This window comes from Rana temporaria, chromosome 1 (genome assembly GCF_905171775.1).
Source record: "Rana temporaria chromosome 1, aRanTem1.1, whole genome shotgun sequence".
NCBI lineage: Eukaryota > Metazoa > Chordata > Amphibia > Anura > Ranidae > Rana > Rana temporaria.
In genome coordinates this window covers 157,957,726-157,984,469 of record NC_053489.1, presented here as the reverse complement: position 1 = coordinate 157,984,469, position 26,744 = coordinate 157,957,726, and the positions used below count along the sequence as shown (strand labels likewise).

The 26,744-nt window shown below is 44.2% G+C and overlaps 1 protein-coding gene across 3 annotated transcripts in view; it reads right to left on the bottom strand.

Annotated features, from left to right (window-relative positions):
* The window catches only part of CTXN3 (cortexin 3), a 126,030-nt gene that overhangs the window by 27,169 nt on the left and 72,117 nt on the right, over positions 1-26,744 (bottom strand). Inside the window, exon 2 of one of the 3 annotated variants that reach the window (XM_040344786.1) lies at positions 26,317-26,507. Coding sequence is in view for 1 of the 3 variants with exons in the window: in XM_040344781.1 (XP_040200715.1) it covers positions 20,961-20,991 (31 nt within the window). In the remaining 2 variants the exon portion in view is untranslated. Of the gene's footprint in view, positions 1-20,960; positions 21,362-26,316; positions 26,508-26,744 lie in introns of those variants that run through there. The other 2 variants (XM_040344790.1, XM_040344781.1) reach the window with 2 other exon arrangements.

The window sequence follows — 26,744 nt, the reverse complement described above, 5'->3', positions numbered from 1 at the left end:
AGAGTTTGAGCAGTGCCCTGTGAACAGAGTGCAGTATTGAGGGGTGTGCTATGTACAGTGTTGAGGAGTGCACTATGTACAAAGTGAAGAATTCAGCAGTGCAGTACATAGCGCAGGGGTTAAGGATTGCACCATGTACAGAAAGCAAAGTTCAAGAGTGGGCTATGTACAGAGTGCAGAAATGAGGCGTGTGCTATGTACAAGGTTGCTGAGGAGTGCTGCATTCAGGAGTGCACTGTGCACAGAGTACAGGGTAGAAGAGTGTGCAGTGTACAGAGTGCATGGTTCAGGAGTGTATTACATTCAGAGTGCAGGGTAAAGGAGTGCGTTACATTCAGAGTGCATGGTTGAGGACTGTGTTACATTCAGGGTGCAGGGTCAATAAATGTGTTGCATTCAGAGTGCAGGGTTGAGAATTGCATGACATTCAGAGTGCAGGGTTGAGGATTGCGTTATATTTAGAGTGCATGGTTGAGGATTACATTACTTTCAAAGTGCAGTGTTGAGGATTGCGTTACATTTAGAGTGCAGGGTTCAGGAGCGTGTTACATTTAGAGTGCAGTGTCGAGGAGTGCGTTACATTCAGAGTGCAAGGTTGAGGATTGTGTTACATTCAGTGCAGGGTTCAGGAGTGTACAGAGTGCAGGTGTGCATAAATCACAGGCCAGTGATGGTTGGGACTGGAGGTATGCTCTGCGTCCGGGTTTCAGGTGGAGTCATACCCAGGCATAAATGTCAAAACCCGACCTGTCCGGGTCAATCCCTAGTCTAGCAGCAGCCGTTTATAAAAATACTGCTAGACAAGTGGATAAAGTGCAGGAAGACTGACCTGAAGAGTTTGTTGATAGGTTGTTTTGCCCTCCAATATACAGACCTTTGCATTCCTCACTAACCTCTCCTGCAAAAGCTAAGTTACTTTGTGTGCTTTTGGGTCTTTTGGATGTAGAAGCCTATGCCTTGGTGTATTTCTGGGTATAAAGCAGGGATGTCATTTTTATTAAAATCCTTCTGAGCTTTTCTGATACTCCAGCTACATTTGGGCTGATTTGTATGTGTGTTATGTTCCTACATATTATTCTGACTTATTCTTCTGTATAGTTTCATGTCCCGGTGACAACCACACCTCCTATTCCTTGCTTGTCCATCAAACGGAATATGGTAATGTCACAGAAAGTGATTCCTGTGAGGACACAGTCACAGTGAATAGTGCAGTAAATGGTTTTGTGTGGCAGAGAAAAAGGACAACATGGGCAGCTGAATTTGCAGTTTCTACAGGTGTCCTGATGCCCCGTACACAGGGGAGGGCTGGCAGCCTTAGGCCTGGGGGGCAAGTCCAGTCAAGTGGCCCATAGAGCGTGGAAAATTGATGGATCGAGGAAAACAGTCTAAGATTTTTCATGATCACAAGAGTCCGCACAGAGGCCCCACTTACATCAGAGTCTGCACAGAGACCCCCCTTACATCAGAGTCCGCAAAGAGGCCCCCCCTTACATCAGAGTCTGCACAGAGGCCCCCCTTACATCAGAGTCCGCACAGAGCCCCCCCCTTACATCAGAGTCCGCACAGAGCCCCCCTTACATCAGAGTCCGCACAGAGCCTCCCCTTACATCAGAGTTCGCACAGAGCCTCCCCTTACATCAGAGTTCGCACAGACCCCATATACATCATATCTCATGTAAGGGGTGTTCTGGGAAACTTGATTTAAGTGTGCATGCTGTGGACTATTGTGTAAATAGTCGTTGGTGTGCGCTGAGGCTGAGCTATGTGTGAGGCCCCGTACACACAACCGAGGAACTCGACGTGCCAAACACATCGAGTTCCTCGTCGAGTTCAGTGTTGAAGCCACCGAGGATCTCGGCGGGCCGACTTTTCCCATTGACTAACGAGAAAATAGAGAACATGTTCTCTATTTGGCCCGAGGAGTTCCTCGTCGGCTTCCTCGCTGAAAAGTGTACACACGACCGAGTTTCTCGGTAGAATCCAGCTCCGATCGAGTTTCTGGCTGAATTCTGCCGAGAAACTCGGTCGTGTGTACGGGGCCTCAGACGAGACATAGCTCAGCTCTGCAGCCATCTACCTCGGAGCTGACACAGCTGTGTTAACAGAGCTCCAGCAGGCATATTCCTGCTCTGCAAAAACAGCATTTGGTAGTGGCGGCCGGTGGCTGTGCATGGTGTCACCAGCCGGGGGGAGATTTGCCCGTACACACGATCACTTTTTGTGATGAAAAAAATGTAATTTTTCATCATGAAAAAAAACAACATTTTTCCAACTTCATCATTAAAAATGATGTTGCCCACACACCATCGTTTTTGAAAAATGATAAACAAAGCGACGGCACTCTAAAGGAGAAGTTCTATTCGCCTTGAGGCTGCTTTTAGCTGGTTACTTGTTAGTAAAAGACGATTCGCGCTTTTTTGTCTGTTACAGCGTGATGAATGTGCTTACTCCATTATGAATGGTAGTTTTACCTCCCGTCTCCTAACTTGCTTCTGGGCATGTGCGGGTTTAAAACGTCGTTTTTGCCCACACACAATAATTTTTTATGACACAAAAAATTACATTTTAAAAAATGACATAAAAAATTTAAACATGTTCGAATTTTTTTTTTGGTCGTTTTTCAGAAGGCAAAAAATTATGTTTAGCCCACACGATCATTTTAAATGACGTTTTTAAAAATGTCATTTTTTTTTCATCACAAAAAGTGATCGTGTGTACGGGGCATCAGAGTTTGTGACAGAGACTTTCTTTCTGGGTGTGGTACTAGGACAGGAGAACATGTACCTACCAGCATTAACATTGAAAAGTGTCTCAATTAAGCTGACATGTTGTACTGTACAGGAACTATGTGCAATCTGTATACTCCACTGTACAGGCCCCCAGCTGCTGCTCTACAAGAACATTTTACTTTATCAATGTAGGTGATGACACATTTGGAACTCAGCAGTACAGATATAAGTGACCTAATTACAACTAACATCATTTATAGTGCAGATGGTTGTCATTATTGTTATTTTTTTTATATGTGTCTTACCAATATAAGGAAGATTTGCATACTGCAGCAGGCAGGTGTAGCTGGGGCCAAAGCACAGCAGGTGTATGGTTGGCTTGGTACCATGGTATTTATTTTGTGCTGATTTGAGTTTTATAACTAGTGTTTCTTACCATTGCCCTGTTGCCTTTTTGTAGTTCTCAGGCACGCTGTCTACTAGTGGCTAATGGAAAAATTAAGTCTGTTGTTTTCTTTCCCTAATATTGTTCCAATGCATTTATTAGTTATAGTATATGTGTCAGAAACATCGTCAACCGAAATCAGAGAAATTGTGCAAACAAAAAGGCAAATGCACATACAGTACACATAAACGTGCACGCTTTCGGACATAGGAGCCTAACAAAGTGTGCAAAAATGAATGTGCGCAGAGGAACATGAGCACAACAGAACACACGCGGACGCACAGACACTGGTGCCTAGCACCCTAATTAAAGCAGGACCCTTCATGAGAGCACTGCTAGATGGTCTTTCAGTTTGAGTTCCCATTATCCTTGATCCGGAATCTGCTTGACCCTGTTAATTATGTGGCTTTCGTCTGACTCGCTTTTGGAATATCCTTCTCTATGTTTGCTGCCTAACTTTGTTACTGACCTCAGCCTTGACTCTTGATACAGATTTTGCTCAATGATTCTGTGCAATACCAACCTCTGCTCATCCCTGATCTTGATCCTAAGGCCCCATGCACACGAGAAGCAAATGCAAACTCATCTAAACACAAGTTTTCAAACGCAAAAACCGGCGTTTAAAACGCCCGTTTTTGCCGCGAGTTTCGCGGCGTTTTACCGCGATTTACCGCGTTTTACCGCGTTTGCGTTTATAAGCATTTGGTTAAGAAACATCATAAGACCCTCCCTAAGCTCAAAAAACAATATTATTTAACCATTTCAGCTATTTTGTGAGACCAGAGCAGCTGAGAGAGCAGCAGTGTACGTGTATTTAGCGTGTCACTTGCCACGTCACCTGGCCACGTCACCTGCCACATCACCTGGCCACATCACCTGCCACGTCACCTGCCACAAGTTGTGGATTGTCCACTGGCCACGTCACCTGCCACATCAACTGGCCACGTCACCTGCCAAGTTGTGAATTGTCCACTTGCCACATCACCTGGCCACGTCACCTGCCACAAGTTGTGGATTGTCCACTGGCCACGTCACCTGGCTATGTCACCTGCCACGTCACCTGGCCACGTCACCTGGCCACGTCACCTGCCACAAGTTGTGGATTGTCCACTGGCCACGCCACCTGCCACGTCACCTGGCCACGTCACCTGCCACAAGTTGTGGATTGTCCACTTGCCATGTCACCTGGCCACGTCACCTGGCCACATCACCTGCCACGTCACCTGGCCACGTCACCTGCCACAAGTTGTGGATTGTCCACTGGCCACGTCACCTGCCACATCAACTGGCCACGTCACCTGCCAAGTTGTGAATTGTCCACTTGCCACGTCACCTGGCCACGCCACCTGCCACAAGCTGTGGATTGTCCACTGGCCATGTCACCTGGCTATGTCACCTGCCATGTCACCTGGCCACGTCACCTGCCATGTCACCTGGCCACATCACCTGCCACGTCACCTGGCCACGTCACCTGCCACAAGTTGTGGATTGTCCACTGGCCACGTCACCTGCCACATCAACTGGCCACGTCACCTGCCAAGTTGTGAATTGTCCACTTGCCACGTCACCTGGCCATGCCACCTGCCACAAGTTGTGGATTGTCCACTGGCCACGGCACCTGGCCACGTCACCTGCCACATCACCTGGCCACGTCACCTACAACAAGTTGTGGATTGTCCACTTGCCACGTCACCTGCCTCAAGTTGTGTATTGTCCACTTGCCACGTCATCTGCCATGTCACCTGGCCACCCCACCTGCCACAAGTTGTGGATTGTCCACTGGCCACGTCACCTGGCCACGTCACCTGCCGCAAGTTGTGGATTGTCCACTTGCCATGTCACCTGGCCACGTCACCTGCCACATCACCTGGCCACGTCACCTGCCACAAGTTGTGGATTGTCCACTGGCCACGTCACCTGCCACGTCACCTGCCACAAGTTGTGGATTGTCCACTGGCCACGTCACCAAGCCATGTCACCTGGCCACGCCACCTGCCACAAGTTGTGGATTGTCCACTGGCCACGGCACCTGGCCACGTCACCTGCCACATCACCTGGCCACGTCACCTACAACAAGTTGTGGATTGTCCACTTGCCACGTCACCTGCCTCAAGTTGTGTATTGTCCACTTGCCACGTCATCTGCCATGTCACCTGGCCACCCCACCTGCCACAAGTTGTGGATTGTCCACTGGCCACGTCACCTGGCCACGTCACCTGCCGCAAGTTGTGGATTGTCCACTTGCCATGTCACCTGGCCACGTCACCTGCCACATCACCTGGCCACGTCACCTGCCACAAGTTGTGGATTGTCCACTGGCCACGTCACCTGCCACGTCACCTGGCCATGTCACCTGCCACAAGTTGTGGATTGTCCACTGGCCACGTCACCTGCCACAAGTTGTGGATTGTCCACAATGCAATGCAAGCAATTACATTTGTTATGTTTTTTTTTATGGTTTTACATCATTTGCCATCATTTTTGAGATTTCTAATGTAAAAAAATAGGTCACCTTTAAAAACGCCTATAGACGAAATCGCGGCAAAACGCCGGTGCCGCGATTTGCCGCGATTTGCGTCTAAAACGCGAAAGCTGAAAGCCTCTGAACCCAAAATTTTGGGTTTGGAAAAACGGCCCTAAACCCAACTGCTTTGAAACGCCAAAAAACGTGATTGTGTGCATGGACACATAGGATAACATTAAATGTGTTCAGGGGCAGTTGAAAAAAATGCCCAAATGACTCTGAACTCGAGTTTAGCAGCGTCTCGTGTGCATGGGGCCTAATTGTGATTTGGTGTCTTTCCACTCATCTGTTTCCAAATTCGTCTCTGCTCCTTACTGTACTTGGTGAATCAGGTGCTTGCATTGTTGTTCTTCTGTTCACCTCACACCAGAACTCCAAATTTTCAGTTCCAGCTTTTTAGCACATTCGCACTTCCATTGTCCTAGCAGCCCCTGTCCCAACTTCTAGGGGTGCTCAGGCAGGAAATGTGCGAGAGGCTCATCAACTCAAGCTCCTCATACAGGTATATGACAACATGTTTGTTATAGTCTTTGCATATACTGTATATGTGTGTGTAGCGCCTTGCTCCCATTGAGGGAGTGCTATGTGTTAAATTATAGTATGTCTGAGCAATAGTTTGGCTCAGAAAGATCATGCTAAATTGACGGTTCTGTTTCAGTTCAGCTGGGTTGCATGATTTTCCCCTTGACGGTGGGTGTCGCTGTCACCGCGGGTCAAGGTTGGAAAGTCAACAGGCTGGATGCATTGGGTACCTCTTTCCAGAAAGTGTCTCAGGGGGCGTGGTCAACCCGATGTGCATTCTGGGGGAGGGTACTTAAGGGACGGACACCGTTTTGGCGGGGTCTTCTGATCCCTCCTGGCCTCAGGTGATGTGCAAGCTGTTTATGGTCTCAGGGCCAGCTGGCCCGAGACTACGTAACTGAGAGTAGGCCCGGAGGCTGCCGGGGCCTACTAGTCCAGGGATGGTCCTTCATTATCTCGCCTACGTCCAGGGAGCTGAACCACTGGGATTCAATTAAAGGACTTATCCTGTCAGTTTTACCTCACTGTGCTTCCGGGTTGGCTGAAAGATTCTTGGCACCGTGAGTCGTGTATTATATTGAAATTTCTACAAAGTGCGTGAGTAGTCGCACGATCTTGTGGCAGAAGATCATGGGACGGCCAGACAAACTTATCGAGTCTGTGGCAGAGACCAGCTGCTAGGCCAGTGAGAGTAGGCCTATCTGGTGGTTGCTGGAATCCAGCGTGGAACCAAGTTAATCCTCTGGATCTAAGTTTGCAACTGTGATCCACAAAGCAAAAGTATCTGAGTCTCCCCATCCCTCTACCCCTCTGTTAGAGAACTGTTGTTCAATAAAACCCTTGAAAGAGACTTTGTGTTGGTGCAGACATTTCTTATGGATAACTCTTCAAGGAGAGCCCCTGAGATGAGCGTATGGAACAGAAAGGTAACGGCAGGCCCAAATCTAAACCAGCAGCTCTTTCGGGGGTAGTGCTACACGTATGATCAGCCAATCTTAGCACATACACTAAATCACATGTCACCTGGTAAATCAAAATTACACCTTTACCAATTCACAAACTGAACAGATCATTCTCCAGGCCTGGTTCCATCTGCTCCTCAGCAGCATCAAATGCATTAAAAAGAGTCCAAAACGTCAATAAAAGAGAACATAATTTGAAAACACGCACTGGTTTAAATACATTTTTCTGGTATGCATGTTTTTAATATTTAAGACGTATTATCAATATAGTGTCTGCTTCTCTAGCTGGAGCAGTGCTATACACACATATCTGATGCCATAAAGAAAAAAACAGGAAACATACTATGGTTTGTGTCCACCAAGCTTTAAATGGAACTTGTGCTCATTCTATACAACATGACAATTATACTACTGGCACTTACATGATATATACGCTGCTTCCTGTGTTCATACATTTTTATCCACCCCCTTCTATGTCTCACTTTTGGTTAGTCAGTCTAGCCTTCATAGTAGGGTGACTGGTTTCTGGGAACAGTCCCCAATTTTTGTAAGCTGTCTGTGGAAAAAATGTGTCCTGATTCCTCTCCAGGTTTATTAATGGCGTTCCCGGTCCAGGAAGTTGCAGGATAATGCATCTTTGCCACATTTTTGTTGGCCTGGAGCAGGAGGAGGGATGGGAGGGGTGCGTCTGCTCCCAACTGTGCCCGGGGTTATTAATGATGTCAGATGCCAATATAACGTGGTCTTTCCAGTCCCTTCCCTCTCAGCTTGGTGGTGGATTATTTCCTCATTCATTTTCTTTTATTTAATTTTAAAGCAAACAGGTAACAGAAACAGGAGAAGCACACGTTTGATCTTAAAACCAACAAATAACAAAAGGAACATCAGAGGAACAAAACATTACATATCTTTACCAATGCCAGCTTCAGAGATTCAGTTTATATACATCACACTTCGTGTTGCCCCTTCTACCCTCTAAATGCTCATAACTCTTCAAATTATAAACCATCAATGGCCCATTCCTATTCATATTACTTCCCCTTTTAATCCTTTAGTTCCCTAATACCCACTGTTGGGCATATGATCCCCTTCACCTCCCGGCAACCTCTGTCCTCGAGATGATGGGGACACTTCTATCCCTCTCTTATTCCATCTCCCTCTGCTTTTTACCCACCCTCCCCCCAAAAAAAGGGGAACCCCCCCCTCAATCCGGCCCCTCCCTCTCCTCCGCACTCTCCATCCCCAACTCCACTACATCAGTCAATTTACATCTATAAAGGTCTTCCCATCCTCTGAATATTTGAAACTATTCCATTCCGCCCATGTCTCCAAATAGACCCCCCTTTTCTGCCGCGAAGTCCAGACCAAATCCTCCATCCTATTCAAATCCTCCACTCGTTTAAGCCACATCCCTACTGACGGGGGATGGGTCTGCTTCCACAACGCTGTGATACTTTCAAGAAATGGCAAACCACTGACTTCCTATACCGCCTGACCGATATATCTGACTCCTGTAATAGATAAAAAGTCCACTCTCTCGGTAGCTCCTCCTCACTAAACTTTTGCACAATTTCCCGCACCTTCTCCCAAAAACTCTGTATCTTGGGACAGGCCCAAAAAATGTGCATTAGCGTTCCTCCTTTTCACCCACACCGCCAACATCTATCTGACATGTCTGGGTAACATCTCTTTAACACTACCGGGGTACGATACCACTGTGATAAGATCTTGAAATTCATCTCTTGTACCTTTACACATACTGAGGATTCAAATACATTTCGTAATATCTTATTATTTTGCTCCTCTGTAAAGGTCCTGCCCAGATCCGCCTCTCACTTATTAAAAAAAGGTAGTCGAAAATCCCCCGCGGGACTATTCAACAAATCACTAATTTTAGAAAGGGTATGCCGAAGCATCCCGCTCCCACTACAGTACCCCTCAAACGTTGTTAGCGTGGCATGGGTTTCGAAGGCGCACGCCGGCGTAGGTGGAAGTGGGCGTGAACCCATGCAAATGAGGCGTGACCCCATGCAAATGATGGGCCGAGCGCCAGACAGGTACGTATCACGAACTGCGCATGCGCCATGACGTGGATGCATGCACAGCACCCCCCTGCGCCTGCTCACAACCACGCCGGCACAACTGCCTAAGCTACGCCGGATCACTGCGTATGCCGTGAACATCACGTACGCCCAGCCAGACACACGTCCAACGCACAATACGCCGGCTTGTGTTCCTTGGTGTAGACCTGTGCATGTCGGTTGCCGGGTTGCACCTCATTTATGGGGAATAACTTTACGCCAGACGTACAACTTATGCGCATCTCGCGTAGCATGCGCCGGGCACACGCACGTTCGTGAATCGGCGTATTTCCCTCATTTGCATGTTTGAATGGCTAATCAATGGGAGCCGCACCATGCGCTCAGCCCATATGTGCGCCCACCCTACGCCAGCGTGTGCAAGCTACGTCGGCGGGGTGTAGCCTGTTTTTAGGCGCATGTTGGTTTGTGGGCCTGCCGCACACATACGCCGGCGCACATTTGCACTTACGTCGGCGTAACGTGTTATACGTCGGTGTAAGTGCTTTGTGAATCTGGGCCAGAGTGTCCAGAAAATGTTGCAGTTGCAGTGCCCTCCAAAAGTCCAATTGGAGGGGTGTACCTCCTGTTATCAACTCCTGAATCGAAGGCCATACTCCTGCCTTCAAAAAATGAGAGGCTTGAAACAGCCCTTGTTCTATTAATCTGCTAAACGGAACCCTTCGTCAATCCTGGTTAATACTGTGGATTCCCCAAAATTGGAAAAAGAGGTGAGTCTACTATTGATAATTTCCCTTTCACAAATAGCCCATATCCCATCCGGAGGGTAGGGCCTATCAGTGGATGTCTTTTCATATCTGTCGGCAGCTCCCTGGAACACCATGCGGCTCGCTGGATCATACTGCTACATTGGGCTTGCTCTAAACCCGGCCATATTTTCTCTCCAGTGTGTCTGTTCCAATCAATCAGCCGGCTTAATGTAGCCGACTGATAATATTTATAGATATCTGGAGCTGCCACTCCTCCATCTCGTTTGGCTAATGATAGTATATGTCCCTTAATTCTTGGGTGTTTATTTGCCCATATAAACCTGCTGAACAGGGATTGTGTCTGCTTGAAAAAAAGTTTTGGTATTGCAATAGGGAGTGTCTGAAATAGGTACAGAAATTTCGGTAAGATATTAATTTTATTGATATTAGCCCTCCCAAACCACGAATGAAACCCCTTCTGCCATCCATCCGGGAGGATCCGCACTTTCGCTAATAATGGTACAAAGTTAAGCTTATACAGTTGTGTTAGGTCCGCCGGGATAGAGGTCCCCAAGTATGTCAGTGCTGTATCTGACCATTTAAATTTATAATTAGATTTCAAAATCTCCAGTTCTTTCTCAGAAATCGCCACCCCCATCGCTTCAGACTTAATATAATTAATCTTAAAGTTTGATAGCTCTCCATATGTCTCTAGTTCTTGGAGAAAATTAGGAAGGAATACCATCGGGTTAGTCAGGTTATACATCATATCATCCGCGTATGCTGAAATCTTATATTCTAAACCTTCCAGAGACACCCCCTTAATGTCTGGATTCAATCGAATCCTACTCAATAAAGGCTCCACCGATAAAGCAAATAGAAGTGGGGATAGGGGACACCCCTGTCTTGTCCCATTCGATAACTTAAAAGCTAAGGACAATTTTCCATTCACTCTGACCTGGGCCGTCGGATGGGTATAAATACTTGAGCTCCACTGCAGCATCTTGTCACTGAACCCCATGTGTCTCAATACAATGAACATAAACTGCCAATTTTTCTGATCAAACGCTTTTTTTGTCCCCAAAAAGACACATGGGGTTCGGGACGAGCTAACCAAATGGACCAAGTTCAGGGTCTTAATGGTATTGTCCCGTGCTTCACGCATCTGCACAAATCCCACCTGATCTTTATGAACCAGGCCGGGTATGTGCTGTTGTAACCGCATTGTCAAAATCTTAGAAAAGAGCTTCAAATCCATATTCAGTAATGATATCGGTCTATAGCTCCCACATTGGGAGGGATCCTTTCCGTCCTTAGGTATAACTGCTTTCACCACTTTCAAGGATTCAATATGAAAGGAACTTGTGTCTCCCAGACCATTAAACATTTTTACCATAAATGGCCCCAGAATCGGCAGAAGAAGTCTATAATAATGAATCGTAAACCCGTCTGGGCCCGGTGATTTTCCACCCTTCCCTCTTTTCACTGCCTCCTGTATTTCTTCTATAGTAATTGGCTTTTCCATTTCCTGCCTTACCTCTAGTGTCAGACTCGTAATCCCTGATGTTGCTATATACTTTTCCATTGCAGATTGATCCTGAGAGCTTGTTCGTAAATTATACAGGGCACTATAGAAGTCTCCAAATCTCTGTGCTATTTCTCTAGGTAGACTGAATTTCTCCCCCTAAAATCATTGGAATATAAGTCCTTGTTTGTTGCTCCCTCAGCGAGCTAGCCAGTTGCTTCCCACATTTGTTACCAAATTCATAATTCTGCCTTCTACCTGTCTGTATTGCCCTTTTCGCTCTGTACAATAGTAATTTAGTAATTTGTCTACGTGCGGCCAGGAGGTCTCTTTCCACCCCTGGGCTAGAGATATCTGTCAAAAGGGTTGCTAGCTTTAATTCCCTTTCCCTCTTTATCCTTGCCCCTTGTTTCATCAGGACACCCTTTATCACCGCCTTATGGGCCTCCCAGATCACCCCTAAATCACAGTCTGGCGTGTCATTAGTCTCAAAATACCACTTTTCTTCCCTCTGTACATCTTCCAATACGCCGGCATCTTGTAGCAGACTCTCATTCAGCCTCCAGGTTCCCGAACCAGGAGGCTGAGAATCCCCTAATGTATATTTCAGAGAGGTTGGTGCGTGATCTGACCATGTAATTTACCCTATTCCAACCTCTTTAACCGCATGTAACTGATTGTGTGGAATAAAATAATAATCTATACGAGAGTATATCTTATGAGGGATAGGATAAAAGGAATAATCTCGCTCTCCTGGATGTGTCACTCGCCAAATGTCTATTAATCTCACTTTCTGTAACAGACGCAGTATCCGTTTCTGGGTACCCACTGAGGCTGATGAACCCCCAGATGAGGTATCGACACTAGGGACAAGGGGAATATTCAGCCCCCCCCCCCCCAGAATCAGCTGTCCTTCCTGGAAGCCTACCAATTTATCCAAAAACGTCCCCAAAAAAATATCCTGTTGCGTATTGGGGGCATAAAAAGTGGCCACTACTCCACCTATCGTCCCTTTCAAGACTAAATACTGTCCTCCTGTATCCACCAAGAAATCTGTAAGTGACCACTGAGTTTTGTTCGAAATTAAGATTGATACCCCCCCAACCAACTAGGGGATGCCTGAAACCAGCGAGCAGTGCGGAACGAGATAGAGCAGCCCCAAAAAAAAAAGGGAACCCCCCGCCCGCCCCCCAACCAAAACCCCCTCCCCAACTTTAATCTGCTATCCCTAGAGAGAAACAGGAAGAAATATAAACCTCCCCTCCTCTCCAGCGATATGCAAAAAGCTAATAGCTTTAAACACTCCAACTCCCTACCCCACTGAGTGTTAGCCTATCGGGGGAAAGTTACTTGCGCATGCCTCCGTTGAGGGATCCCCCGACCCCTCCTCCAGCTCCTTCCATCTACTTCTCTGTGCCTAGTTATACTACTTAATTAAATTTTCCCCTGCCCAATCCCTAAATTCCTACCTCACTCTTCCCACTAGTTATAGTTCATTCCCTCTCTTTTTCTCCTTTCCCATCTCACTTACCCCTATTTTCTCTACCCAAAAAAAAAAGAAGTCAAGTTGGGAAGGGATATCGAAGCGAAAATTACACTTTCTCTTCAAGGTTGCAAAACCCAGCCACAAAAAAAAGAGAAAAAGTGCATAAATAAATAGATGAATAAATTATGTGACCCCAGATCCCCCACCCTCTATACAATCCCTTCAACCATGTTATACATATCATTCTTACCCCCCCCCCTCTTACCCTCAGCTATCCGTGACTCCGTGACTAATTGTGTCTAATTATGTAATTGGAATTTTATTACATGGTAGCCCCCCACCCCCTCAAAAAGGGGGAGGGGAAGGGAAAGAAGAAAAAAAACCTTTCCACCTACCCCCTGCTTGTGTATATTGTGCCTCTTCTGTATGTGTGCCTTCTCTCCTTCACTATGTATGTGAATCGTGCTTGTTCTATTTGCTTGGTGTATACAAAAAAAAAAAAAAAAAAAACTTTTCCCCCCCACCCCTCGCCTAGAGAAAAAAAAGGAAAATGGGGGTACATTCCTGGATGCCATCTCCAGTTCTTTAAACTTTAAACCAATTCCTAACCAACCCCACCCATATGCAAAATAAACACACAATTACAATTACTAGAAGGGAAACAGAGATCCCTATCCCTTCACCCGGCCAATCCCTCAATCCATGTCCGCCCTATACCTATTCACCCCTTAAAACCAGTGCCACTACAACCAACCCGCCCTCATGACTCAGAATTTCCCTCCGTCTTCCTACATCCAAAGAAGAAAATCAATATACAACCAATACATGGGGAGAGGAGCGGGGGAGAGAAAGAGAGAAAGAGGAAGAGAAGGAAAAAGAAAAGAAAATCAAACCCATAACAACAACAAATAATGATTCCTCCAGCTCCCTCTCCCCCCCCACCCCCACCAATTCTATAGAGAGGGCAAACAATTTGGTACATTACAATATATTAAGCACCCTTCTGTACTTATCTACTTCAGATATGCCCATTATTTAGACATTCTAGGATTTAACTGCATCCAGTCCGGCACCTCAAATGGTTCAGTTTCCAAAAATGAAAAAAGATCTGGTAGGTCTGCTCTGGAGCATAACCAAAATAAATGCAAGCCTTTTCTAATAAGCACTGAAATTGGAAATCTCCACCTGTATGTCCCCCCCCCAGTCCTTCACCCGATCTAATATTGGGCGGAATAATGCCCTACGCTGGAGAGTAGCACTTGATAGGTTGGGTAATATCTTCAACTGTGCCCCATTGTATTCTACTGTCCCAGCCTCCCAGGCCTTCCGCAGGATTGCTTCCCTATGTGAGAAGTAATGCAAGCGACATCACATCTCGGGGACGACCACTATCTTTCGGCTTGGGGCCCAAGGCCCTATTTACTCTGTCCATCTCCACATTTAAAGGCATAGCGTCTTTCATAACTTTTTGGAAAATGCACTTTACCGTATCTTGGAGGTCCTCTTGCTCTGCTGGCTCCGGGACCCCTCGTATACGCACATTATTGCGTCTACTTCGGTCCTGGAGATCCTCCAACTGCAGCTGTAGGGATATTGTGACAGCCACCTGGGCATGCCTCTCTCTTTCCAATACCTTTACTCGCTGCTCCAGTTCCTTTAATCCGCTCTCCCCCTCTGTTGCACGGACCTCTAGCCCCTGTAATTCACTTTGGATTATTTCCAGATCCCTGGAATGTGCCTCCTCTACTTTTGTGATAAGGGCACTTATAGGGGAATTGGGAGACGGGAGCTCACAGCTCTACTCCCTTACCCCGGCCATGCACAAGCCACACCCCCCATGCTTCATCCCTCCACCTAGGTAATGGCTAGTTTTCACTTGCTCGGATGTGGATTATTTGCCACCTTGCCCTTGTTTGTGATGGTGACCTGCAGTGTACACCTGGGCCTACATTCCTGACCCAGTGTAAAATAGGCTCAGATGTTATTAAACCATACCCTTTTAGGCCCATCCCAAAGTTTGCACAATTTGCCCACACCAAGCCTTTGGTGTGGCACGCTTTGCTTTCAGCTATTATCCCCATCCCTTGCTCCACCCCTGTCCCACCCACCCCCCAAAAAAGAGGGCCTGGTCAGTAGAGTGTCCATGATTTTCATTTTGAAAATCTGGTCTCCTTACTTCATAGTGATAGGCCAAAACAAAAGGAGGCGAGTCAGAATACAGCCTGGAGATGCTTGCCATTTGTTTATCAGACATGTTTTTCTGTGGTCCAAGGGCAATCTACAAAGCATCAAAACAGGTGCAGGCTCCTTTTAATTAAGACCTTATCATGTCAGTGTCAGTTTTCTTTTGTATAGCATGGTCATGGGTTCTATTTAAGGTCATTGGGAATCACTTGTATGCTCAGGAGTAATATGGTGAGGTACATCTCTTTTATTGTTCTCATTTTTACAGGATGTTTTTTTTTTAAAGTTGCCTTGTCTGATTATATGTAAAAGGTGTTTGGTGGAGTTTTGCTTTAAATGCTTAATTTTAGTCCGCTTGTAATTTTAGTCTTGACTATGCTTTATTAAAGCTCACAGTCACATTCTTAAGGCTCCAGTGCTGCCTCTTTTATAATGTTCTGCTGGCCCTTCACCATGCTGCACCATCACACCAGCCTGGTTTCACAGGTGAATATTGCAAATGCCATATAACTACCCAAGCCAATTCTTTGCATCATCATCCACTTGTAGGTGGTGTGCAGTGTGGTGTGGGGGCAATAATTCACACAGATTGGTGCAATAAAGCACTTGTGTTGAAGAATGCAGAAACAGTTCACAACAGGGCCCGGAGGGGGAACCACGGTTCTCAGCAAAGTTAATGGAGTGATGCTCAGCCAGACTGACAGCACCTGTTAAAAGGGCAGAATGCGACTGCCCATCTTGTGCCCAATTTGGGAGATGTCTAGAGGACTCACAGTCCCTATGCTTTCCTTCCTCATCAGGAACATTCCTCTACTGCTAACACCTAAAAGGCAGGGTACCTTTCCCTACACTGCCCACATGAGAAATGTATGCCAAACCTGGGAGCCAGGGCCTTAAATGGGCTCTGCCTGACCCAAGATGGCCACCAGGGTCACATGGGGAAGCAGTATCCAATAGGATAGCTTCTCCAGTGACCCATGAAAGCTTAGAGGAGCCCTGTTCCTCTTGACTACCTCTCCAACAACAGTGCAGCTGTAGAGAGCACCACCTGAAGTGGAGAAAGACTGCACCTACACACTGGATGGAAAAAGAACAAGAGGATCCAGCTGCATAAACAAAAGGCCCATTCACAGTGTACAGGCCTCAGACCTACGTTTACACATTTCTAAGCCGTTTAATAATGTTTTTGTTTATGGCTTAACATTGCCTGCTTGCTTGTTGACAGTCACAGCTCCTGCCCATTGAAATGAATGGGCACCACAGCTATACCGCCGACAAATCGCCTCTGCAGAGGCGCTTTGCGGGTGGTTTTAACCCTTTTTCGGACGGTAGCAGGGGTCAAAATCGCCCTGCTAGCGTTTGAAAACCTCCGCAATAACAGCGGTTACCGCCGACGTCACCCCAGTGTGAAAGTGGCCTAAGATACTTGTCATGCATGTCTAACAAAATGGCTGTCAATTTCTCATTCACCATGACATCGTTCATACGGTTCTTGACCGCTTCAAAACTGAGCATAGGGGTTTTCCATGCCTTAGCAATTCTCAGCTTAATAAAAGATGTTGTGCCAGTTGCCTTTCCGGTCGTAGCAATTCGGGAATAGTTTTGCCTAGAAGGGCTTCATATGGGTCCCTTTTAAGATTAACATTAAATAAATTCAGAATGTGTGATGGGCATATTAACCAAGAGTACTGCACTGGAGATAGAATGTGCAATACGAACACTGCAGCCTCAGTGCTGTCACCTCCTAAGACAGATTCATGTACCTACTCCCGACAGATGAATATTGTGCAAACACTGACAATTTTAGTGTCCGGTGTGAGAGAATTCTAGACAGTCTAGGACTGGGAGACCTTTTTTATTTTCTTTTGCCAAATATATGTTAATCCATTCCCTCTGCAGGTAGAATGTAACCCTGTGATTCTGGGGAATAGTGTACATGCAGACCCCCTAAAGAGAATCTGTTTGACGCTCCAGGGCAAAGTGACAGATTAATTTCTAGGAACAACCCCACACCAACTAATATTCAACCTAATCACCTTCCTCTGCTGCTCCACTGTGTTTGGACCTTCAATGGAGGAACAGAGCTCTGGAGGAGTGCCTGAATTTGATTGGCAAATCTTACAAAACATGAATGGTACAGCCAAATCTGTCAGAACGCCTAGAGATTCACCTGTAGTAGATACAGCAGGTATAGATGTGCCTACACTTTATACTTCTTAGCTTCTTTTTTGTGTGTTCCATGCTGTACAATTAAATCAATGTTTACTTAGCTTAGTTGGTACCAAGACGTGTGCAAAGGGATCAAATAAAAATAGATTATTTTTCCATATGAGTGGACGATTGGAGGGAATGCAGCTTCACTTTATTTATTAAAGTTATATTAAACCCACAGGACTTTCAGCAGCTGATTTAATAGTTAATTTATTTACTGAGTATGCAGCTGCTTTATGTTTTAATCCTCATCTATGTTCCATTTTAATCTGCCATGACCACTAGCCCAGTTTTCCTGTTTCAGGGTAGCTCCCCCACCCCTCTGCAACATGTGGCAGTGGGAAGCCAGCTGTCACAGCTGGGTACCCACAGTTAAGATGCCAGGAAATGAAGACAGGTGGAAAAAATGGCTTAGGCGAGCACAGCGCTGGTTCCTGGGACAGGTGACTGTTTATTAAGTCAGCAGCTACAGTTTTTGTAGCTGCTGTCTTTTAATTTTCAAAAATATGACTGGAGCTCCTCTTTAATTCTTTGTTGAACTAGCTGCATTTCATTTAGAAATATTTGACTTGCAAAGTCCATAGAGGTGCTGACATAGTTCTTAGAAATCAGTAATCTGCTCAACTTAACCAAAAAACCTTTATATAAAAAGAGACCAATCTTATGTTCATTACTATGTTATATTTTTTAACCATTTTTACATTATAGATTATGTCTATGCATCAACCCCTGAAGAGTGAGACTGAGCTCACAAAACGTGTTGGGTCACCATTGATGCCATGACACACTTACTATGGACTATTTGATTACTGTATGTAACCATGTAACGGATTTGTACATTTAGACCAACTGTTTGGCATTATCACACCTTTTCACAGTTCTATTGCTGCCATATACATAATAAACCTGTACTATGTTTTTATTACTGGCTGTGTGGCGCTTCATCTAAAGTCCCAATGGGCAAAACTCTGCATTTGCAAATTCCATTCTAGCTATCACCAGTATTTTGACACTATTAAAGGTAAATTTAGCCTTATCATCATACACTAATGTTACACTTTGTGGCAGAACAATTTTGAGTCGTAGAGAATGGCACAGCCATCTTACAAAACTGATGTGTTGAATAATGTATTTTTTTTTGGAATAAGGGAAGTTTTGAAAAACAGTATAACTTTTCCGACCCACCTTGTTATCTTTCTCACTGGTTGTATGTTTACAAGTAAATACATTTTGCAACATGGCCAGATATTGCCCCAGATGAGGCTCTAGAATTAACAATTTAGATTTCCAGACAATCAGATATGTCACTGGGCCAGTCTCCATTCACAACCAGGCATTTTTCTACTCTTTACCATATGCCTAACTATTCTTAACATGAATCCACAAGGAGTCCTGTTGCTTCCAATTGTCCCATTTCACACTTGTATGCTTGGTTGCTCTATGCCCTATGCTCCAAAAAATTCAAGAGTTTTTTTTTTTTTCTTAGCGTATTTATTCATGCATTTTTGGCCCAATAGACTTCAAGAGAAGAGCCTGTATACATGTATTATATGAATTTTCACACATTTTTTGTGTCTGAATAGATCATCTCCCCTCTAGAACTCCTCTCCTCCCCTTGCCCAAAAAGTCTGAAAATAAAAAACGTAAACATTACCAGAAATATGCTCTGCTCAGGTATGAATGCAGGCTTAGTGGGATTTTTATGTCTATAATTACCTAAAACAACGGCAGACTGACAGGTGATGTCCCAGAAAAATATAACATTGCTCACTTGGGTGTCTAAGCGATGTTGCTCTTCCTAGGATTTGCTTTGCTTTCTTTTTTCAGATTTTACATTCAGCAGTTTCTAGCATAGTATATGGAGGATGTAGTTTCACTAAGTTTGAGGATTTTCCAAATCCATGACAAATGTACATCAAAAAGCATAAAGTGTCTATTTAATCAATGTCAAGTTCACCACTTAATGAGTTTGCCTAAGCATAAAAATGATACAATGATTTATTTTTTTATAAGTAGCCATTTTTGAGCCAGAACTATGGGCACATTTATAAAGCAGATAGTCTGACATTCACAGTGATTGATTTACTGCCAGAGAATGTTTGGCGAGAGTCATATTCACCAAACAAACTATATATGTATCATTATTATTTTTCTGGGACCTCAAAAAGATTTTGAGGAAGAAAGGTTTCCTAATAAGACCCATATGTATTGCAGTTAGTAATGATTCATATATAGCCATATGTATTGCAGTTACTTAAGGACTGTAAAATGTTAGCTCTTGGATCAACATAGAATCTAATTAGGAATTATTTGTGATTATTAAATCCTGTTCTGTGAGTACTAGTATATAGTAATACGAATACATTGCTGGTATATGTAAAGATAAACTGCAAAAAGTATTTATTTTTCTACATTACTGACCACTGCTAAGAATTGTAATGATGCCGTTGTTTTGTTTGCAGAAAAATCGAGTGTATTTAACAGCCTCCCCTATTTTCTTTCCTATAAAGCCTTGGCAATGCTCTGACAAATCCAATTATTGTATATTTTGGAAGTACTTACATTGAGATTACCACTAATGCCTCAGCATGAAACCAAACTCCCTCTGCCATTGATTCTTGTCACAATTACAAAACTAATCAGAAGAGATGCCTTCTTCACCTGCACATTCTAATCCTATATTAAGCTTTTTATTTTTGTGGCAAGTCACCCTTAGACCCTTCACCCTCTCCCATTCCATGCATCTGTGTTGCTGGTTGGAAAAGCTTCCTCTCTGAGCCTATGGTTTATATCAGGTGTATATCTATTACGATTTGCCCATCAAATGGTACAGCATTATTTGATGATTCCTCTGTGATCTGCAGTTTGTTTAAAAGGAACACTGAAAAGCAGGATCTGATATTCTAAAACTTTCATTAGATACTCTATAGAATTATATTGCCTTTAAATAATTTCTCATAAGGAGCTATTGATATCAAACTGTAAAATACATTTTCTTCTACTGCATGTGATTCTTGTTGTCAGCTGCAGATATAGCCATGTTGTAATTAGCAGTAAAGTTTTAATGTACAGACATGGCAAGCTAGTATATTCCTAAGTTTTAAAATGACGCTTGCTACACATACCAGTATTACCATATAAACGTTATATAATATTATTACTGTTATCATAGGAAATGCCATATAATAGGAATGCAACAGCATTGTGATTGAACTTAAGATGGAAATATAATACAATCGTTTAGATGCGTTGTCAGAATACCTGATTTACAGGTTTCTAACAGCATCTTTTATGGAATGTTGCAGTGTCATATACTCTACATTGTACATTCTGATGGTGAGTCTACCAGCATAATGTCTGTAGAGTTGATCTCAGCATTCAAATATACACCTGTAATTCTTCCTATAAGAACTCGATAACAAGGACCTTCTTCTAACTAGGGAGCTAATGTTATATACAAATAAGTTGTATGTATAGCAGTAAATATTAGCCTTGCAGCACTTTGAAAACCTGACCTAAGCAATACATTTTCAAAAAAAAAGAATAACATGTTGCTAAGCTTGTATGAATTTTCACTCCGGTACCTTGTTCTAGTCGATAGAAAACTTGGTCCATTCCCAGGAGTATGTGTTATGTACACAAATCTTCAAGTTTTATTCCTGCCAAATCATTTTGAACACAGCGCAGAAAGGGCAGCTTAAAGCCCGACATTTTGGCCATCGTGTTCGGAAAGCAATAAAATGGAAGTAACTTTTCGGTCAGCTTGTATCTGGTGAATGTTAGATGTCACGAGCTGTTGTTGCTGCTGCATGTTCTGAAAGGCAGAGTCTGATTTCCATTCTATCTCAGCAGCCCTTCGCTTCAATGTATTCCACAGCTGAGAAGCAGTCGTGCAGCTTGTCTGAAATCCTCTTCAGAAGGATATTGAAATTCACAGGCTGTACAGACTTCGCAGGGTATTCCCACACCATACACAGCCATGCGTTTAGAAAATGTACCTCTCCCACTTTATTGATTACTGTCAGCAATCAGCTTCTTTTTTTTTTTTTTTCATTCCAATTAGCACTGTTATGCAAGCCAGACTTCACGTTGATCCCTATTTGTGTCCTTCAGACATGACCACATGTCATATAATTGAAAAACATATAAGACACGTCACTTTCTTCTGACCCTCTATAAAATGGGATTGAGGGAACCTAAGGATTGACTGGGCCTATAAACAAATGCCACTCACAGTCCTGAAGCCCCCGTCAGCGCCATTGAACGGCTAGACACACTTAGATTCCAATTACTTAGTGGATATAACATGTATGCAGGGGTGGATCAGCGCAGAGCGAAAGACAAGCTCATGGGCCCCATATCCCCTGTAGAAGACAAATCATGCTGATTTGTGTACTGTATGATAATGCTGTACTTGTTCATTGATGCATATGTAAACTTACAAACTAATCAGGGACTGACTAGGTAATCATCCAACTAGTGATGTCTGGTAATCTGATTTGTTCTAGTGAATCTGTATTGATTACCTGCCTCTCTGTGACAGTATGAAGGGGACGTTTTGATTTATTTTCTTTTAACCCAAGATGTTTTTTGCACACTGATAAATTGTTACACATGTGAGTATTTTGATGTTTCTTTTTTGTTTAACATTTGCTTTTATATGTAATTCTGTCTTTTACTGGCAACCAATGAAGGGATCTCAGGGAAGGCGAGATTGATTCCCATGTTTTTTTTCCCAGTCGCAAGTCGTGCCGCTGTATTTTGAACGGCTGATTCTTATACTTTCTTAAAATGATTATCGTATGTGTGCTTACCTTGGCAACAGACGCATATACATCCAATTAAAGTACCTCAGAGAGAGCAGTGTCTCGCTCCAATTTTCTTTCTTTTAACTCTATACTTACCTGCTCTGTGCAATGCTTTTGCACAGAGCAACCCGAATCCTCTTCTTCTGAGGTCCCCCACCAGCGCTTCAAACCCCTACTCTTCGGCAGGTGTCCCCACAGAAATCCGCTTTCCATGGAGGCACCCATGTGTGCTCGCTCCTGATCCCTGGTGCTGCATCCATTGACACAGACCATGGGACTCGGCCCCACCCTGTGTCACAGCATTTGATTGATAGCAGCGAGAGCCAATGGCTCCCGCTGCTATCAATCTGCCCAATAAGGAGGAAGTCAGCTGTTCTCCTGCACTTCTCTGGATCGGATCGTCCTCAGGTAAGACAAAAAAGGCAGCTGAGGGTGGGGGGGGGGGGGCTGTTGCACAGTGGGGTTTTCACCTTAAAAAATTGCATTAAGGTGAGAAACATTAAGGCTGTAGAACCACTTTAAATATTTATTGTCATTTTTTTTATTACATACATGTGATCTTTTTTCTCAAATATACATGTAAGCAGGTTGAAATGCTGGTTAATGCAGTTGGTGGGCTTTCCGTCGGGCCTGTGTTCATAAATTTAGAAGGTAGACTCTACCTGGATGAGTCCCGGCCGCATGGGGAGAAGAAGAGGCTGACAGCTGTAAATGTAATTTGTTCAGGCAGCGCCTGTACAGGAAACTGCTGAGGTACTTCTGAGCCATATAGTCCCACAACAGACTCAGTCTGCATGGAAAGACACACAGACAAGACCCAGCATGTTATCTCCAGCCACTTCAGCTGCTGGATACTGCCAAGATGGACTTTTCGCTGTGCAGGTATGCTGGGGCAACCACAAGTCTGAGTGAGGGGCTAGGGATGTTAGGGAAAGATTGTGCACTTGGTTTTGAAACTGCTTTGATGAGAGTTTCCAGGAAAGCTTTTGAAACGTTGTACTTGCCTGGTCTGATATTAGGAGTGTATGTAAGCAACAGGCACACATAGTCTACAGCTGTTGAAACACATTGGGGTATGAAGATAGCTCTGTAAGGGTTAACACATTGTGAAGTAAAAGAAAGTGGTTACCAAGGGTAACAAAGGTTTAGCAAGCAGCCTGTCATGAAGCGTGTATCTGTGAGAGGGGGTACAAACTCTTGTAGAGAGGGAGTTGTTGTTGGCATTATCTCCCCTGACAATCTGTCTCCAATAGCAACAGTAGCAGATCAGCGCATAGAGGTCCTCAGCCTGAGCACAGATACGGAAGGGCAAGAGTTAAGTGAGTGAGCGATTAGACCCCGCGCTGGGAGATACTGTTACTGGGAGTGAGGTAGAGGCTCAGTGTGTCGCTCCTAAATTTGAAGTAGTGGTATACATTACCATGAAGAGAGTTAACTATAGTTCAGTTATCTGTTCAAGCGTACGTGCTGTACGGCCATCTTTTAATTAGAGGTCCGCCTTATGGTTGAGTTATCCCTGAAAGCGACCTCCACCCTGTCCTAGGGAAATAGTGAGTATGGCACAAGTAAAGGTACCCCATGTGTAAGGCAGCGACTCTATCCAAGGTGCCTAGTGTAGCCCAGAAAGAACCCATACTTGGCACCCAATGAGGAGGGGAATGTGGAGATTTTCACAGCCTGCCCTTCAAACATTAATACATGAAAAAGGATTCCAAGAGCACTGTGTTTTTATTTTTTTTATTTTTTTGTTAGAGCACCACTGCCAGTCTTTGCAGCTCCCTTTAATTGATTGAAACAGTTTTGATGACTCATTATTTATGTTTGTAAACAGAATCTGGAAAATGTAAAAAAAAGAAAAATAGAGCTCATCCTTTATCTCTAATATGCTCAGTTCCATCTTTATCCGACTAACAACAATGGGAATTTTTTTTCCTGGCCATAACAACTGAAGAAAAATGTGCAAAATCTATACATTGGCCCGGATTCACAAAGCACTTACGCAGACGTATATCTCCAGATATGCCGCGGAAGTGCAAATATGCGCCGTCGTATCTATGCGACGGGCACACAAACTGAGATACGCCTAAAATCAGGCTTCATCCGACCAACGTAACTTGCCTACGCCGGCGTACATTGGGCGCATATTTACGCTGGACGCATTTGGCGCTCCCATTGATTTTCTATTCATATATTGGAAATGAGGGAGATACGCCGATTCACGAACGTATGTGCGCCCGACGCAGTGCGCGTAAAGTCATACGTCCAGCGTAAAGTTATGCCCCATAAAGGAGGTGTAACTCAGCAGCATCCATGCAAAGGGCTGCACCAGGGAACACAAGCCGATGTATTTTACATAGTTTACGTAGGACGTGAATATGACTCTGTGTAGGTTACGTTCACACCGTAGGCAGTGATCCGGCGTATCTTAGGGTGTAGTTCCGATGTAATTCTGAGCATGCGCACTGGGATGCGTCCACGTTCATTAAACATATCTGTCTGGCGCTCGGCCCGTCATTTGCATGGGGTCACGCCTCATTTGCATGGCTCACGCCCACTTCCCCCTATGCCGGCTTACGCCTAGGAAACCCAGCGCAGTTTTGGCAGCACTGGCTTCGTGAATTCAGTGCTTGCCTCTCTGCGCTGTGTCAGTGTAGCGTACAGGAGATACGCTACGGCGGCATAAATGTGCGCCGCTGTCTGTGAATCCGGGCCATTGTCTTTAAAGTGGAACTTCACACTCTTAGTCAACAGTGACTAGTTTTAGTCCTTATGCCGCTAGCCTTAGTAAATAGATAGGAAAGTATATCATAGTTACATGTTTCAGATTTTTTTTTAATATCTCTTCAATTACTTCCTATTTTTTTAGGTCTAGGCAAATGATGTCATACATCCCAAGAGTCTTCAGCAGGGGAGTAGGGGTTTTCTCAGCTAACTACACCTTCCTGCCCACACACATACCTGACCTAAGGGCAAATGAATTTCAGGAAGTAAATACTACATGAATCTGCCCATTCTTAAGATGGCCATGGCCAGAAATGCTAGGTAGGGTCTTTTCAAGTGATTTCCAAGCAAAATAAAGCATTGAGACATGGATGGATGGGTGAGTTTGCTTTGAAAATTAAAACTTGCAACTTCTTTCTATTGAGGTTTTCAAGAGGAAGTAAACCCTGATGGGTTTTATGGGTTGCAGGAGAGGTTGTAAAGGCGGCAGCCACAGCCAATTCACAACTTTTGAGAGCTTGAGCCTGAGATGCCTAGTCCACTCTTGCTGATTTGATCGCAGAGATGTAATGACCATGGACATAGGCCTTGAAGGTGTCCCAAACCATCAAATTGGAAGCAGTTTGTTAGTTGAGTTCCAATCCCAATATTGGTATACCTTGTCTGACATGACCTCCTGCAGCATTTCATCATAAATCCACTTAGTGTCTAAACGCCAACAAACGGTGGACTCCTGGCCTCCAGAATCAAAAACGGAGTCAAGAGGGGAATAATTCGATATACCCGCAGGGGTAAGGGTGACTAGCATTGGTCTGCTGCCGAAAGCCAGGTCAATCCAAGAACCAGCCCTGTGCAGAGCAGAAACATGGGAGTAGACCCTCTCAGAGGGATGTTTAAAGCACCATAGGTTTGTAAAATCAAAGGCTTGCACCCAGTGAAATAATTCTAGATTAGGAGCATGTGGGGGGATGGAGGTGTTCAAGGCAGTATAGAGGATGCTGTTAAAGACCTCTGAAATGGAAATTCTAGTGATTTGATAAGGAGAACATTTTGTAGATAGTATATAAAACAAAATATGTGAAGGGTGAGGTGATATACACATTCATGCAAGGCATATTGTGTTGCAAGGACATCAAAATATTTAAAAATAATTAAATGTTTTCGGTTTGTTGTGCTAATATGCAGTTTAGTTCTGCTTTAAAGTTTGCATGTACTGTATTGCTTTATTTAGATAGGTAGGTATTTTTTATTTTTTTTGTATGTTTACTTTTGTGAACAAAGGTTGCTATGCTTTCCAGAGCTACAATTTTTAGGCACTGGTTTGGTTGTTGCTGATTTGGTATAGTATGTTTGTCATTTTGCAGTTAACCGAACAGATATTTCAAACACATATTTATAAACCAAAGCATACCTGGTTAAATGATTGATTGGTGTACTTCACAGTAATCAGAAGGTAAGTATTGCCACTGTGAACTTGTAGGCCCTTCTTTTGGATTCCCTTCTCTCTGAGATGAGTTACACTTGTAAGATGCAGACACAATGGCTGGAATCGGCATAGCGAGGACCTTCAAGTGTCACTGCCCTTCTAGCTATGAGTCACTACTGAAAGAAAAAAAAGGTTCAGAATTGACAGATTTATCATAAATTCCTGTGGAAAAATGCTCTGCTTATTACAACAATATGCACATATAAAAAATGGATCCAACTTAACTAATATCAGAACAGATTTTAAAATGTTGCTTTTTTGGCTATATGTCTGCTCTAGGTCACTTCCTGAATTTGCCCACAGATATTTTGAAGGACCCAAAATGTTTTTTTTTTTTTTTAAGGAACAAAACA